Raw genomic sequence first — 18,146 nt, forward strand, 5'->3', positions numbered from 1 at the left:
AGATACAATACAGTAGATAGGAGGAAATATCTCCCCATCTTTACTACTCTTTCCTCAATAGTATGTTATATTTTTATTTAGTCATAGCATTTAAAAAATTCCAATTATTTCACTGTATACCTGGCTTTATATATAAGAATGAAAACTTGTCAAGGAGGCAACAAGTGTCCAACAGAGGGAAAATAACCTGAATATTGCTCTTTATGTTCTTTGGGCCTCTTTATCCCTTTTCTAAATTGACATCTTGATTCTTTATGAAATCCTTGGGGGTATTAAATATAATGGTTGTGTAAGAGTTTTATAAACTATGAAACTTACAATAAGCATTTAAATACTTGTTGAATAAATGAAGACAACATTGATTGTTGTTGCCATGTATTTGAGAAGAACAAAAAAAAGGAGTATAATGTAACACCAACTCTGGAAGCACTTTGTATACCTTTTACTTTTTGGCCATCTAATACCTTATATTGGACCAATAAATTTGTTGAATGAGTGAACACGCATTATTTATAAATATTCATAAATAAATGGTTATATTAAAAAAAAACTAAGGAAGCTTGTAGGTAAAACAGTCAGATTTTTAAATTGAGGAAGAGAACAATGATAAAAAGATTTAACAAATAAAATGGCTTTTTCGAATATGACTCAATACAAATTAAAATATGCTCTGTGTTCAGAAGAGATATCAAGATAATGAAATGGTAAAAGGGATGAAAATTTGCAGCATGTTATAGACAATGGGCAAAAATTATTTAAGCTATAATGTTTTTCTGATGTTAAGGGAATGAAGAAATTGAAAACCTCATAAACTAGGAGTAAAAAGTAAAATGGTACAACTTAAAATTAATTAATTTTTTAATAGTTGAGATATAATTGACATTAATTGTATTAGTTTTAGATATGCAACATAATGATGTGATACACATATATATTGTGAAATTAATACTAAGGAAATAACCAAGGTATATTTATAAAATTGATCATTAGTAACATGTTAAAGCTCAAAATTGGTGATCTGAATGTCCAATAATTGGATATTGAGTCAATATATAACGATTCATCTATGTATTTTAATGTCATTTAAAATATTAAAGTATAATAATGATATGAAAAGATCGTGAAAATTTAAGTGTAAATAGCAGATATCAATGTAACATGTACTGTGTGATTCACTTTGTAAAAGTGTTTGCACAGGTGTATACATGCATAGAATTAGAAGGCTCTATTTCATTAGTAATTATTTTGTACCATAGGGTTATGGAGGGTTTCTATTTTCTTCTCATTTAACCTTTTTCCCCCCTACAATGAGCATGTTTTACTTCGTAAATGAAAAATGTTAGTCATCGTTGTTTATATACAAAATATATCCAATTCTATATAATTACTTGAGTTGGGCTACAAATTTCGACTTTCATTTTTCAACGACAAAAGTAAAAATACTTTATAAGACTCATGGTGTTTACAAAATAAGAGCAGACTGTTTTGTGTGTGTGTTTATTTTGTTTTTGTTTTTCCTTTTTCCATAAGAAGCACAACTTTTCATAGTATCTGGTATGAATATCTTCTTAAGGCCCTCTAAAGATGATCCTATGTGAAGAATCAATTATATTTGCAACAAGTAGATCTTCAATTATATCTTAAGATGAATTAATATTCCATTATATCATCCCTGTAGTAAATGGAGTGGCAAGTTTTATGTGGCTGTTGCTTTTAACATCACTCAATGTAAGCTTTTGGCATAACCCAAGGAGCCCAAAACAATGTAGTCCAATAACTTAGCTCTGATAACCTGACTTGTTACAAAAATAAAATTTTACATACCTATAGGAATGGATGGACAGCATATCTTGAAGGCATTCTTCACTGAATATTATAGCTTGCCACCAAGTGATTAGTAATTTAAGAGCATAACATTAGAGATCATTTTTTGATGAGAACTAAAGAACAAATATATAAATGCATTCATAGCTTAAGTATTTAAATAAGAAAGGAAATAGGATTTTGGAATCTCTTTCATTACAAATCATGATATTTAGAGAGTTTGTTATTTTCAGATTATTCATTCTAAAAAGAAAATACTTAAAGACAAATGTAATGCCCTAGCCAGTTACATTCTTTGTGGGTACTTTTTTATTCCTGTTCTATATATTAAATCTGAAAATATGTATTTTGGATTTTGATAACTATTGTATTAATGTACCAGATAATCAGTTTTTCTTTTGCTCATTTAGGGAGAAACTTATTCGTCTTCAGCATGAGAATAAGATGTTAAAACTTAACCAAGAGGGTTCAGACAATGAAAAAATTGCCCTATTGCAGAGCCTTCTAGATGATGCAAATCTACGCAAGAATGAACTGGAGACAGAGAATAGGTAGGAGTGTATGGAGGCAGCTTCATTTAGCTGCAGGTTTTCTCTGTTTGCCTCGATTTTGATTCCTTAAAGGTGTGAATTGTTTTAAAAAGTAATAATATGTTATTCCATTTCCTTTTAAGAGTCCTTTAATCCATTTCTCTCCATTTATGGACAGACTTGCCAAAGAGTATTGTGCCTCTTTGTAATAATATTCCCTTGTTTATTTCTTTAAGCAAAATGATGCCAAAGCCCTACCATTTTTTCTTTCTAATCATTAATTAAAACTAGAGGAATAAAAAAAATGACCATAATTCACAGTCTCTCACTACAATTTAATTCATGATTGTTCTCAAATTTAATAAAGTTTATCCTGTTTTTATAAACTAATGTTTCAAAGGATCGATGGGTATGAAGAAAATAGGACCCATCATCATTGAATTAACAGAACTTTTTTTAAAAAAAACTTATTTCTTGTGACCCTAAAAGGAAATCATTCATCCTGTGAATAATTCAATTATTTTGAGAATTTAGAATCTGCAAATTTAACAAGAAAATCACTTTCTGTTTATAAGTTTTCAGTGTTTTGCATTATGCAGTCATTCAAATCTACTTTAAAAGCAGTAGCTTACTCCAGCAAGGGTTACTTTTATGTTTTGTTGTGACAATCTTTTGGTTCTTTTCCTCTTTGGACATGTTTTTTAGATACTAAACATGGTGTCTTTTCTTTTTCTTAGTGCTGTGGTATTCTGTCATTTTGAGGGATTTGACATTTTTATTAATAGTTTCATAATTTGCCTGATATTTTAGATTCTTTGTTTATTACTCCTGATTGATTTGGCATTTCCAAATCAATGTGAGAATGTGTGAGTCAATCTTGTGAGTCAAAATTGTTATGACAATTTTATGTACCTCACCCTTCTTCCTTTAGCTCTAATTTTTAAAGCTACTGAGATAGAATCAGCAAACAGTATAAACACCAGGGTGATGATTAGAACATAATTTAGCATAAACCTAAGGAGAAAATTTGTATGTCAATTTTTAAGAGCATAGAGAATGAATATTTTTAAAAATTCGTAGAAAAAAGTGGAAAATGAGAAGGGAGAGTGAGAGGAATTGTAGAAAACAGCTGGCAGTCATGCAGTCCTCATGGTGAGAGTATCTTTTGTTCATCTTCCTTATCCTTTACCTCCTGGCTATATTTTAGTCATCTTAGCCAGGAAACCCTTCTCTCTACCCTAATTTTCTTTAGTGAATCAGTACCCACAACATTTTTTTGTAATGCTTTGCATTGTTTCTCACAGGCTTTACAGCTATTTCTCTTTTGTCATAGAAACAGAACAGCTAATTGTTATTTATAAGTACTCGTGTGTAGATGACTCATTACTTCTCAAGTCTCTATGTTATTTACAGCTGTTTACAACTTAGTATTGTGTTTGTGTCTTAAATTACAACACAGATGATAACTTACCTTTAGATTATAGCTATCTGTGATCTGTAACAATAATTATAGTAGCTAAAATTTATTAAGCTCCTGTCTGTTCCAAACATCATACTAAGTATTTAAAATGTGTTGTCTTACTTTATTAAAGTTTTACAAATGAAGGGAATTTGGGCTCAGACCCAGGCTACCTGCCTCCAAAGCCTCTACCTAACCCATATCCCCTTGCTTGCCAATTTATCTTCTGCCATGTTTGTAAAACATTTATTTTTACCTGTCTTCTTCTCACAGGATGCTCTTCTCTTAAGTAAATTACCCTAAATTTGTTCTGAGTTTTTTCAGTATTTACATTACCTTTTCTCTAACTTAATCTCTTAGTAGTTTACAGCCGTGGCCTAGAACCAGGAAACCTCAGTTTTAGTCCCGCTGAGTCTTTTAATGGTGCGACCTTAAATACAATTCGCTCACCACCCATATATTATATGTTAGAAGGAAGGGTTTGTAGTAAATATCCAGAGTCCTTTCCAATTAGTTTTCCCAATAAGTTAGCATTTTTTAATCTGTAATATATGCTGACCCTCAAACAATAGTAGGAGAGGCATTAAGCATTGAGAGTAGAGCCATGTCAGAATTGCTCAGGGAGCTTTCTCAAAGCATATGTGAGTGATTCTTTTGCCTTATCTCTCAGAGTACATGTTGATCTCATGCTTGCCCTCTCTCTACACCCCCTTGACAGTATATGTAATTAGACTTGATTCAAGTGTTAACTAACTGAACTCCTGAAGGAGGAGAAAGAAGGTAGAGACATTTATAGAGTACCTGTTGTATGCAGGCATGTGCTAGACACACTTTGTATTGTATCTCACTTAATCTTCTGAACAACTCCTTGAGGTAAGCATTATAATCCTAATTTATTTTGTAGATGAACTTTTTTCATATATATTTACATATATTAGTATAACTTCATACTTTGTGTGTGTGTATGTACGTGCGCATGCTTCATACTTCGTACAGTTGTATTATTACTATATTTGCTTGTCCATTCCCCATTACCGGGCTTTTGAGTTGCTTTCAAATCTTTCCAGGGAGTATCCTGGTTTGGACTGATTATGCTTTATGACATTTACAATGGCCTCCACTCAGTAGGCTTACAATATTTATTGATGAATAGTTGAAATAGTCTTATGGTTTGATATATATATTCGTATCGCTTTCTGAAAAGATTAAAAGTTACAGTGTCACTAGTAATGTGTTTATGTACCTCTCCATGTTGAATATAGATTTTTCAGATAATTCTTTTAATATTGAAAAACTAGATTTTCTAATTCTTGATATGAAAAACATCAGTTATAGATTTAATTGCATTTTTGCTATAATTCTCACTAAATTATAAACCTAGGTTTAGGATCAGAATTTCTTATACTTACTGAGTAAAAAAAAATATTTTATTAAACTTTCTAGCTGTTATATCCTTAATTTGGGGCAGGCTGGCTTTTACACTACCATTTCACTAAAGTATTTCTTACTGAAATAACCAGTCATCTGTTAAATAGCCAGTCAAGACTCTATCATTCCTCATTGAGAGATGAGGAGACTCTGTATTCATTGTTATTGATCATTTCCCCCTTAAACTTTTTCTTTTAATTTCAGTAACACTTCTCTCTTATTTCTCCCAGTTCTCTGATTATTCTCTGAGTGAAGTTTCTCCTTCAACCTTGTGGTTGATGACCTGCCACAGACCATCTTTGTTCCACCTCCGCTCTTCTTCACGTTCTTCCTAGTCAATATCCTAAGTGTTATTTTTTTATTTCTTGTGTTCTTTTGCATTTGCAATACATTTCCTCTTCTGATCCCTTCTATTTCAGGCATATTTGGTAATTGCTATACTAGCTCTTCTCAGTCTTCATTCCTGCTCTTTGACCTTTTTAATAATATCTTCCATTCAAACCAGTGTGATCTTTCTAAAATACCATCTGATCATGTTTCTCCCTTCTTGCAATCCTCAGCATTACCCAAGACCTAGGAACTAAACTTGTCTACTGAATGTTATATCATAGTGACCTAGACCAAGTTCTAGTTATCAGCATTATTAAAGGCTGGCTGGGTTATTCCAGTTCTAGCCAAATTTTAGGCCAGATTATAGGATAAGTTACAAATTCTTTTGCATTTCACATAAGTTTGTACTCAACCGCTCTTTTTCCTCTGCTTTCATCTCCATCCAGTCTTACCCTTCACAGTTTATTCTTCAGCAATACCATTGCTGAACTCACTGTACCCTCTCATTTTTCTGCACACCTTGGACATGCTGAATTCTCTGTCTTGAATTCCGTTTTTACCCTTAATCAAGTAAGTATTTTATTTATTGTCCTAGTCTCAGTTTAAGTCAGGCCTATCCTTAACTGCTTTACACAATCAGGTACAGTTCTTTGAGCAGTCATCATCCTTTTGTATACACCTGTGCACTATGTTGAAGTATTTATCTCGTATTTTATTTGTTTATATTTTGCCTGCCCACTAATTTCCCTGAGTGCAGAGATCTTTTAACGCTAGTGTAAGCATAGTGCTGACACATAGTTTGAATAAACATGAAGTGAATTTTAGATAAATAGTTGTAGGTACATCAGTTCGACAAAATGTGTCCACAAAACACTATGTTTGAAATAATCATAGAAATTTCAAGCAATATGAAAATAATCAGAGTGAGCTGCTACTACTATAAAACATTAGGTTTTGTTTTGCTACTTATACTGTTTCTCTAACCAATATGATAACCTAAGGAAAAAGGCAGAAGTTAAGTCAGAATTTGGAAAATTAATATACATTTGATTTCTAGGCTGGTGAATCAAAGACTCCTGGAAGTACAGTCACAAGTGGAAGAATTGCAAAAATCTTTACAGGACCAAGGATCAAAAGCAGAAGATGTAAGTTTTAATATATACCAACCGTGGTCCAACAGTTTCACAATGTTAACAAAAGCTGTAACTTTATTTTTTTTTTATTTGATGGTCACTATCAAAATAATTTATAATTATATGGGTTATATAAAAGAAACAAGTATTTTCCTTTTTCTAACATTCCTTATAAAAAGGGCCAGGCAGTACTTTATTGTCTCTTTCAGATTTACTCTGCTGGGAATTAGAAGTTTATTTGTAGTTCTTAGCTAAGAATTAATGAGGCTTTATGTTTTACATGTGCTCAATTCAGTATTCAAAGTATAGAATTTTTTCCTGTGGCCAAAAAAAAAAAAAAAATGCTGGTGGAAACTTAGCGTGTTCAAGTAGAAATTTTTGATGTAAAATTGATATTTAAGAAAATAATATCATCCCTAGAATCCCATCATCTTTAAATTCTGAATTGCTCTTGCAACCCCAATACACACTCAAATATAAGTTCACTGACTGTTTTTATATTTCCTTAGCACTCTGTATATCTGTCTCAGCCCTGCTTGCGGGACTGGCACACTCAGATCTGGAGTATAGTAAATGTGTAGAGCCAGGAACTAGGCGTTCCTTCACCTCCTCATGCTCACCGTCTATCACAGTGCTTATGTAGCACATAGTACAGTAGTCAGTTTTAGTGACCAATCTTTGCTTCAGCCAGTTGGGTTTCTTTTCTTCTTTATTTTTCTGTTGCCCATGTAATTTGCTATAAACTCTGGCCTTTGAGTATAAGCCTGTTGGTTGTTTCCATTGTTAGAGTTATTTTGGGGATCTGCATCAAAACTATGGATAGGTCCAGTTTCATCCACCCTTCAGAGAGTATAAAAAAAAAAAAAGAGCCAAAGAAAGGGAGTTAAACTAGTATATTACTTAAACCCTCAGACTAGTAGATATAAAAAGCTCTTCAATGACCTAATTTTATGAGCTTCTTAAACATCAGTGAGCTAATTTTATGAGTTTCTTAAGTATACATGTAGCTTATATTGTCAGCATGCTCTTCTTTCTAAGATCACTGGTTTTAGTTTATCTTTTAATTGAAATGTTGGTAGTTCTTAGATTTTGATTTCTAGTTCCTAAAATTGTCACCAACATTTAAACAGCCTTATTCCCTTGTCAAAATGGAACTAGTTTGAAGTGTTGTGGTTTACTTTTTAAAATGCTTTTATCCAGAATGCTAAATCACAAAGAGGTGAAGCAAAACCACCATTAATGTATTAAAATATTAGTAAGCCTAACTAAGACTATCTTAGAGATGAACCAAAGTGGGTAATATTTCTTAGTTCAGTGAAATCGCTAGGTCCCTTAAACTGAGGTAAATGTAAACTTCATTTTGGTCTCTGAAACTCCGAGGACACTTTTTGTTGATTAGTTGTGCTCTGGAGGGGAAAGTCGTGTGGCACACAGGAAGTAAAAACTGAAACATCAGCATCAGCTCAACCTTCATGCTGCAATAACCATTATATTCGATTCAATTATGTTAAAATATGCATTAAAGGAATTCTGTAAAAAATAATTTTGCATAACTTGGTTAGTTATCATTGTAGTAATCAAATCTAATTAAATATGCTGTGTTCCATTACCTTGAGCAAACTTATTTCAGAAGTGAAATGCCAGCCCTGTCAAGTACTATTTGCATAGATTAGTTTATTTGACTGACCAGATGCCAGTGAAATATCTTGCTCTAAATTCTTGGAAATTGTCAGAGCTCTTTTCTACATAGAGAAAAGCTTCAGTTAGAAACTTTTCTTATTCTGATGATATGCCTCAAAATGTTTTAGAGAAATAGTGTGGTACAGGATATGTGGATCTTTACTCCAGCAGATTTTTGATGTTTTTGTCTTCTCTCTTCCGCTAATCTACAGTGTTGCAACTCAGGAATATGTAATATGTAGAACAGTCTGTCAAATGGAATTGGTCCCCTCTGAAGAACAACATAATTTCTACCTATTTCTGTTACAAAAGCACAATCCTTTCATGTGACCTTAAGTCAGAGTAGGATGGTTTACACATTTTTATTATTATTCTTATGTTATTTATTTTTAGCATGGAAGCAGAAAAGCATTGTTATATCCAGTCATATGGATAATTTGAGCTAGCCACAGTGTATAAAACTCCAGAGAACAAGACAGGATGAGGAGACCATAGAAGAAAGAAAAATGTACATTTTTGAAAAAAAAAAATGCATATCTTTTACTTCTGTTCATGAATTACTAAATCGTTCCTTCTATTGGCTGCTGTGTATGCTTCATACTAATATGTCCTCTCTGTCTCTTGGCATGGTTTCTGCTCAAGGCTATTGTAAGTATGGCTTCCTATTCATTTCTATATATTGAGCAATTTTTCTATTGATGTCTTATCTGCCATCATAGTTGATGATATTAAAATTTTTAATTATGAGAATTTTATGCAAAATGAGTATACCAATATTACTTGCCTTATAGGTTTACATACTTTACAGTTAAGATACTTAAAGGATATCTGTCACTGGAAAGCTACCGAGTGTCTCCCTGGCCTCACCTTCCTTAACTATAGACTAAAATTACTCAGTGTTGAGAGGTTAACATGAGGCAATTTATATGACAAGCTTTAGTGCAGTGCCTGGCATATTAACCATTCATTAAGTCACTATTATGTATTATTTCAGATAACATATATTTTACTATGTATTAGCTCTACAACATTAATTTTGCGGAGCCTAATCAAAACATAAGTGCAAAATCTAAGTTAAGTTATTTAGAAAGTATTTTCATTTTACCCTCTATACTAAAGAAGAAACAAGCAATGATCAAAAGTTAGTCGGGTTATTATTATTTTTTTTTATGTTTGGGGAAAGCAGTGATAGAGTACATTGTGGTCCACTGATCTAGTTGTAGTTAACATTTTGAGGAAAAAAGCGAATTTGAAATCTTCCAGAGCTGTGTTAGAATGGATTTGAATAAACAGTTATGATGATCATTATTGAATCAGGTGACTGAAAATCAAAGAACTTAGTGTAAGTTTTTTCCACTTATCATTGCTATTGATTGATTGAACTACTTGTTTTATTAGGCTGTATTAATTGGGTTCGACTGACTTAATTATGTAACCATTTGTCTCAAAATGAAATGTTTCATAGAATTCACTAATTATATGTATGTTAAGTTTAATACAAAACCTAGAGGTCCTATATAGAATGCTACACTTCTTTATGATTATTTTTAGGTTAGTTCTAATCTGCTTTTCAGGAGACCTCCCTTTTTTTTAAATACCCAGTCAAAGCTACATTCTCCAGCACGTTACATTCTGTGCATATACCATCCTTCATGTTCCCGTACTATCACAGAAATTTTTTGCAACCTGTGCACATTTATAAATCACTGATTAAATCAGTATTTATGGAAATTGATCCCAGACTTTATCATGATGCAAGGAAAAGACTATAAAAAGTGTCATAGGGACACTTATTATTGTTAGAGTTCTACCTGCCTATTGAGCCCAGGAATATTAGGTTTCTACATAAGTGGCTTTTTTATTCATTCCCCTAACTATAAATAGAGAATTAAGATATGCAGTTTCTGAGTATTTAATACTGATTCCTGTCACAGGCTGCTCTCTCTCTTATCAAAGAAAAATAAACTTGGGTATATTATGTGTTTTGAGCTCTTCGATCAGAGAGATTACAGAGGGCTCACACAGAGCTAGTTACTGCTATGCTCTTAATTTTTAGAAAATAATTTATTAATAAAAATGTCAAATAATACATTTTTTTTATTTTCCATTTTCAGTCAGTTCTTCTAAAAAAGAAGCTTGAAGAACATCTGTAAGTATAAAAGCTGTTGAGGCTCATTGATATATTATCTAGTGAAACATAACTGTTTTACGTTAGGTGATTATAGAGTGTCTGGGCAGTGGCGTGGGTGTCCCTTGAAGGTACAGAACATTGTAAGAGATATTAAAGGTGTCTAACATTTCTTATCCACTCAAGATCCTCAAATCAGAACAGTGACTGCTTTAGAACTGTTTTCAGATGAGATTCCAGGGTTTTATATCTTCATGATAGTACTTATAGTGAAGAGTTTGAGACACTCGAGATCAGGAGTCAGAAACCTTTTTTTGTAAAGGGCCAGATTGTAATTACTTTAGGCTTTGCAAGCCATGGTGTGTGTCATAACCACTTACCTCTGTAGTTGTAGTTTAAAGGCAGGCAGCCTTAGATAGTACATAAGCTAATATTGTGACTGTGTGCCAATAAAACTTTATATATAAAAACAAGTAGCAGGCTGAATTTGGCCCACAGGCTATAGTTTGCTATCTCTAGAGGATGGCCAACTGAGTCATCCTTTTTAAGTAAAATTTTTAAAGTATTATGTAGCTTATAAGTAGCAGATTTTCAAATATTTCCTTGAATTACAGACATCTGAACATGACTTTTTAATCTAAATAATGAAATAAATTTTAAAATATTACATTTGTTTTCTCATGAAGAAGAAATCTTAACCCATCTTTATCTTTAGCTGAGGTTGACAGTGTTAGGAATATTTCATGCTTTTTCTCCCACCCAGTAACAAATTTAATCATTCCTATCTAGCAAAACTCTCTCCTTACAAACACTGAGTATAGGGTGGCCATGAATTGCTAGTCTGTTGGAATGTTATAATGTTACATTATGGTAAACCAAATATCTTCAGTACTGCAGAAATAATTTTGACTTGTTCTACGAAGATTAAAAAGAAGTTCTATAGTCTGACAGTTTACGTCATGTTAATTTTTTTCTTTTTTCAAATGTGGGGAATGAGATATTCCTCACAATCGACCCTTGCTGGCAGGTCTAACAGTGGGCAGGTTTTTAATGTATTAGAACAGAAAATGTTACCTTCTCACTATTATGAGATTACCTAGAGTCAGAATTTAGTACTGAATTCTGTCGTTTTTTTCATTTCCCATTACTTTACTGCAAAAAATAGAATACCTGTTGTTTCATAAAACAGTCTGACTATTTTTGTGTTCAGTCATTTACATGATAAAGTCGTCATCAAAAAGAATTATCAGTGTAGATTAGGCCTGTATTCATTTCTTGTGGATGCTATAACAAATTACCATAAACTGGGTGGCTAAAAACAATAGGATTTTATTCTTCTTGAGGCCAGGAGTCTGAAATCAAGGTGTCAGCGGGATTGGTTCCTCCCGGAAGTTTTAAGGGAGAATCTGTTCCATGCCCCTCTCTAGCTCCTGGTACCTTCCAGCAATCCTTGGTGTTCCTTGGCTTGTAGATGCATTGCTCCAGTCTCTATCTTCATCTTCACATGGCGTTCTTCTCTCCGTGTGCCTGTGTCTTCTCATGGCCTTCTTATAAGGACACCAATCATTGGATTTAGGGCCCAACCTGATCCAGTATGACTTCATCTTAACTAATCACATCTGTAAAAACCCTACTTCCAAATGTCACAGTCATAGGTACCAGGGATTAGGACTTCACCATATCTTTTTGGGAGATACAGGTCAACCCACAGCAGGGTCCATAGGCATTTCCAATGATGATCTTTCGCATGCAGACTTAAAACGACGATGGAAATCATTGTCGTTTACACACACCAAATGTGTAAAATTTAAGAATCAGACATATATATTGCCAATCATGTTTGGCAGTGTTGTAATTCTCATCCACTGCAGTTTACTTAGTAAACTTGAACATGCACATATTGTGTGACCCTCAGTTTTTCTCCCCTGTATATACCCTAGATTCCTAGAGATGCTGCTGTCCATGTGTACCAGGAGACATATACAAGTATGGACAAACATTGTTTGTAATCACAGAGAAGTAGAAGCAATACAAATACTACCAATTGTAAAATGATAGATAGAATGAAGTATATTTAAACAATAGAACACTGTACAGCGGTAAAAATGTGTAAACTAGGGCTAACAACAACATAGATGAATCTCAAGAACAGAATGTTAAGTAAAAGATGGAAGTCACAGAACAATACATACAGTATAAGTAATGTATAAAGTAAAAATTGGGCAAAATTAAGCAATATATTATTTAGGAATACATAGAAAAACCCATTGCAAAAATCATGAAAATGATTAAAATTCTGAATTTTGGTTACCTATAGGAAGGGGATAGGGACACGTGGTTCTGGGATTTCTCTTTCTTAATCTGTTTCTTCACTGGGCTTTGTTTTTCTTATTCTTTAAGCCTTATCCATTTATTTGTGTGTGTGTGCGTATGTGTGTCACGCTCAAAGAAATTATTGAAAAAGGAAAATGTATTAATGTATTATGCATTGAAAAGATGAGAAAGAAAAAATAAAGTGCTTTTTTTCTGTATTTCTCAATTTTGGCAGCCTTTTTTCCCTCTCATATTACAGAGTGCAACACTAAATATTACATAGGGAGAATTACATATTTTATATGAACACCAAGAAAAAACTTCAGTTCATTATTTTTTTTTACATTTGTATTAGAATATAACTTAAATACAGTAAAGTACACAAATCCTCAGTTACTAAGTCTATAACTTGATGAATGTTTTCCTACATATATAGGTAACCCAGGTCAACATATAGAATATTTCCAGCAACCCACGAGGATTCTTTATTCTCCCTTCTAATTGATTGATTACATCCTCAAAGTAGCCACTGTGCTGATCTTAATCGCTTTCATTCATTTTGACACTTTCTGAACTTCATATAAATGTAAATCATTCAGAATTGCCCTGTTGTGTCTGACTTCCTATGTTCAGCATTCTGTGATATATCTATCCAGGCAGTTGCATGTATTATTAATTTATTCTTTTTTATTGGTATAGTGTCCTTTCTATTCTTATTCTTAGAATTTCACTTTTTTGCAATAAGATTCTGCATTATGAAACCTCTGCAAAGTTTTTCACTTTTATAATATCCTTATTCCCAGGAAAAATATAAAGATCATTAAGTTCTTTATACCTCTTGTGCAGGTTTATGTAAAAGAAATGACTACCATTTCAAGCTCTGAAATTTTTGTCTCTATTTTTTAGTTATTTAAACAATATTTTAAGTTCATGTTGGATTCATCTTTTCATCTTTGTTTCATTGCAGTGGGTGCTATATGTAAGTGTATTCCAAGAATAAGAACTTAGATTTTTCATTTGACAGGGAAAAAAATCCAAACAGTAGTAGGTGACACAGTGCTACATATTTTGTTACAGAGAAAAACTGCATGAAGCCAATAATGAATTGCAGAAGAAGAGAGCCATTATTGAAGATCTCGAACCAAGATTTAACAACAGCTGTGAGTTTTTCCTAATTAGCATAGTTTTCAATTGGTTAACCATACAGTACCCTGGTGTTAATGAGTTTATATAAAATTGTTTATTTTAGAACTAGACCCTCCTACCTATTCTAGCAATTAAAGAATTTGCTTTATTTACAAAAATATATATATAATCTTTACAATATTCCTTAAATTTTTCTAATAGTTCTGAATTTTTTCTTAACTATGGATGTGAATAATGAATATTTTAAAAAATTAATTTTATAGTGTAGTTGAATATAAGTTAGCCAGACTTTTACTTCTGTTGATATTTACACATATAGATAGCTTGACTTCTTTTAATTCTTTTGTGTGAAGGTGGGAGCAAAACACAGACTTTTACTTTTTTTATTGTAATAAAATATAAAAATGACCATTGTAACCAATGTTTAGGTATACAATTCACTGGCATATTATTCGGCTGTATGTATAGGCCACATTTTCTTTATCCATTCATCCATCAATGGATACTTTTTAATTTAAGCACATCCATACCAGAGTTTTTGTTTATATGAGTTTTTTGTTTAAAAAAAAAATTTACATATGAATTGTTTAAAAAGAAAACTATAGGAATAGATCAAACAATCTCTCAAAACTATTACCTATTATTTTGTTAGTTGAAATATTTTTAAAGTTGTTATAGTCTAAAAAAAATTTTTTTAACTGTCTCATCTACAGCCTTAAAAATTGAAGAATTACAAGAAGCTTTACGGAAGAAAGAAGAAGAAATGAAACAAATGGAAGAACGATATAAAAAATACTTAGAGAAAGCCAAAAGTGTAAGTACGCATTCGTGAGCATCTCACTCCACTTTCTGATCACTTCTCAAAAGTGCAAGTACAGTGTGCATCGATGGTATAGTGGTGAGCATAGCTGTCTTCCAAAAGTGCGGGTACAGTGACTTCTCACATAGAAAGCTGTCAGGAGGAGAGTAAGAAGTACCAAGAGGAAAATGTACCTTTATGTAGGAAATAAGTGGCAATCACCACCTTATACCAGTAACCCAAATTAGCTTTATTAATGGTAGGACAACCATTTTGTCCCTCCTGATGGAATATCATTGCCAATGATACTTAACTTAAATCTAAGCAATCTTCTAGACCTAACTTCAGTTCCTGGGGAAAATGAGATAATTGGAACAAGTTAAATAACACTTTTGGGAAATCATCAGATAAATGCTGAATTTGGGATAAAAGTCAGTATTATGAAAAACAAAAATAGGCATCAGAGCACAAGAGGCTGTTATAATTTTTAAAAGCCTAAAGGGACCTATGGACCAAATGCAATGCATTAATTGTTGGGTCCTGGATTAGGAGCAGAAAGGGTAGTTGGAAAAGACATTTTGGAAACACCTGTGGAAATTGAATTTAGACTGAATAGTGATGATTTGTAGAATTATTAATTTTCTTACAGATGATAATGGTATTGTGATTATGTAGGAGAATGTCCTTAGACAGGAGATGCATGCTGTCTTTAAGGATTACGTGTCATCATGTCTACAGATTGCTTTAAAATAGCCTCCGAAGCAATTAAGCACTGTGTGTGTGTGTGTGTGAAATCAAATGTGGCAATGTGGCAATTAGTGAATCTGAGGTAAAATGGGTTTTTGTTGTTCTGCCTTTTCAAGTTTTCTGTAAGTTTGGTAGTTTTTGATAGTAAAAGTATTGGGCCAAAAAGCAAAAAAGACCTTTCCTAGACCTCAAGTTGACCAGCTAGAATTACATCACATGCCTGTGCCTAAACTGAGCCACTGGCAGAAGAGGAAATGGGCCACATGATAGGCTTCTAAACCAATGGGACCCACTTCCTAAGTATATGTCTGGTCAGAGGCAAAGGGTTAGCTGAACCATATCAGAAGAAAGGAAAAGGGTAGACAGCTATCAGTAATGTCTGCTGTAGTATCATTTATTAATTTTAAGCCAGAATTACTTCCTATAATTGATTCTTCTACATAATTTAAAAGTTTTATATAATTAAAAGTTGTAACTATTGAATATTATTTCATACATTCAAAATTTAAAGTATCCTTGTAAGATAGCTTTTGACTCTCACAAAGATTATCCTTTTTTTTAAATAAGTGCTTCTTTAGATGTTACATTCTTTAAATTTGAGACTTTAAAGTTTTTTCTTTTATTATTTTTTGCAGGTTATCCGTACTTTAGATCCTAAACAGAATCAAGGAGCAGCACCAGAGATACAAGCTCTTAAAAATCAGCTCCAGGAACGGGAACGACTGTTCCATTCATTAGAGGTATTTCGCTATACTATACAATAAGATATTTGATTTTTGATTCTCTTTTTTTTCCTAGAAGCCTTGCTATATGCAGCTCTGTCCATTAATTTTGACAGTTAATTGTGACTATGTTATTGATATTGAGTTGTTTTTCATCTCTATGTGTTTATATGTGCTCGTTTTTTAGAAAGAATATGAGAAAACTAAGAGTCAACGAGAAATGGAGGAGAAATATATTGTTAGTGCCTGGTACAATATGGTAAGAAAATAACACTTCAAAATGTATATTGTAAAGTTCAGCGAACATATAGTCTTTATTATTACACTCTTTACTGTAGAAGTAATTCTACCAAATGAATCTGAAAGTAATTGCTATCCTAACACACACTAACAAAACCTTAATGCTGACCTTAGGAATGAAAAGCAGATAATAAGAACCACCATGAACAGTATTAAAGTATTTTCAACACATCATTATCCCTAGAGAACAGGAGGATAAATGACAGTTTGATTTCTGTCTCTCAGAACTTCTTTCTTCTACTGCATCTATTATTTAGATATTTTAATAATTCAGGTATTTTAATAATATCTGAATAACAGATGCAGTAGCTTTTGTTTTGTGGGACTATTTTATTACCTTTGCAAGAGTGGTACTTAACACTGAGTATACTTTATCTCATAGGGTTTGGGAAATGTTTACAGTTGTTAGACCCTGAGGTTTTGAAATTGGATTTTTCAACACAAAAAAACTTTAGATGTATTGCAGGGGAAAACAAATGCTATCAACATTCTGGTTTCAATAAGATTTTCTGGATATATGAATAGCTGTGGATTTTTAAGAATGCTGTACTTTTTTCAGTAATTTTTCCTAGACATTTTGTCTTCTTCTTCTTTTTTTATCTTCTTCCCAGTGAGACCACTTCTGCATTTTCAAAATGTTAGTGTCTCGAGGCAGGAAATCAAACCAGATTCCTTTCACCAACCCCCTCTCACCCTGTAGCTGTGTATTGACACAATACCATTGTTTCTGTTTTACAGGTATAATTGATACTGTGTCTTAAAGTTTAGTGTCCCAGACTTCCTAATAATGTGACTTGATCTTTGTCAAAAATTCATACAATTTCATGACATATCCACATTGGTATTTGCCTTGGTAAAATTTTTTTCACTATTTTTTAAGAAAAGAGAAAATTATATTGGGTTTAGAATACTGTTATTGTTAACAAATTTAGGTTTCTTGTAAATTAAAAAATTTTAAATAGGACAAAAACTAGATATTTAAGAAAGTTTTCTGGGAACTAGTCCTGACTCCACCTATTCTGTTTCTTCTTTGCCCTCCTTAAAGATTAGTAATAGCTATCTTGGAGCTCTGCCCTTTAATCCTTATTAGTAATTTCATATTCTTGATTGATTTTTATGACTTCACATATTATGTTTCCTATGGAATTAAATTTATCCTATGATATAGTATTAAGGAATAGTCCTAAATTTCAGCTCTCTGGAGAGCGAAGGAATAACTCCGTGTAGACACATACAAGTTATGTTCAGATAAGATAGCCAGTAATAGCTTCATATATACATTCAGGAAGTTCTGCATCTCAGACAACTGAAAAGGAAGTGAAGATTGTGAGTTCTGGGAAAAGGTATTAAGTATCTCAGAGAATGGCCTTGTGATGGATACTTAGGTCTTAAAAAGTGTATGAAGAATTTGAATAAGTTGCTTAGAATATGAAAGTAAAAATATAGTATGTTTTAAATAAAATATAATTGTTAATATATGTAGTCAAATTAATAAATAAAGATTACCAATAGATATTTGTCAATTCTATTCAAGTCCTTAAATGTTTTCATTTCAAATTGAGGGAAAAACCTGTTCTGGATTTTCTCATTGGTAAATGAAGGAATGT

General features: G+C 32.4%; 1 protein-coding gene across 2 annotated transcripts in view; it reads left to right on the forward strand.

The window, feature by feature from the left end:
- Positions 1-18,146, forward strand: part of HOOK3 (hook microtubule tethering protein 3) — an 82,189-nt gene that overhangs the window by 53,537 nt on the left and 10,506 nt on the right. The window contains exons 15-22 of one of the 2 annotated variants that reach the window (XM_039853642.1): positions 2,235-2,375; positions 6,629-6,716; positions 9,027-9,032; positions 10,499-10,533; positions 13,903-13,985; positions 14,685-14,785; positions 16,153-16,257; positions 16,427-16,498. In XM_039853642.1, coding sequence (XP_039709576.1) covers positions 2,235-2,375; positions 6,629-6,716; positions 9,027-9,032; positions 10,499-10,533; positions 13,903-13,985; positions 14,685-14,785; positions 16,153-16,257; positions 16,427-16,498 — 631 coding nt within the window. The remainder of the gene's footprint in view (positions 1-2,234; positions 2,376-6,628; positions 6,717-9,026; positions 9,033-10,498; positions 10,534-13,902; positions 13,986-14,684; positions 14,786-16,152; positions 16,258-16,426; positions 16,499-18,146) is intronic. The other variant, XM_039853643.1, reaches the window with a different exon arrangement.

The sequence above is a fragment of the Pteropus medius genome, unplaced genomic scaffold (assembly GCF_902729225.1).
Source record: "Pteropus medius unplaced genomic scaffold, Ma_sr-lr_union100, whole genome shotgun sequence".
In the NCBI taxonomy this organism is placed as follows: domain Eukaryota; kingdom Metazoa; phylum Chordata; class Mammalia; order Chiroptera; family Pteropodidae; genus Pteropus; species Pteropus medius.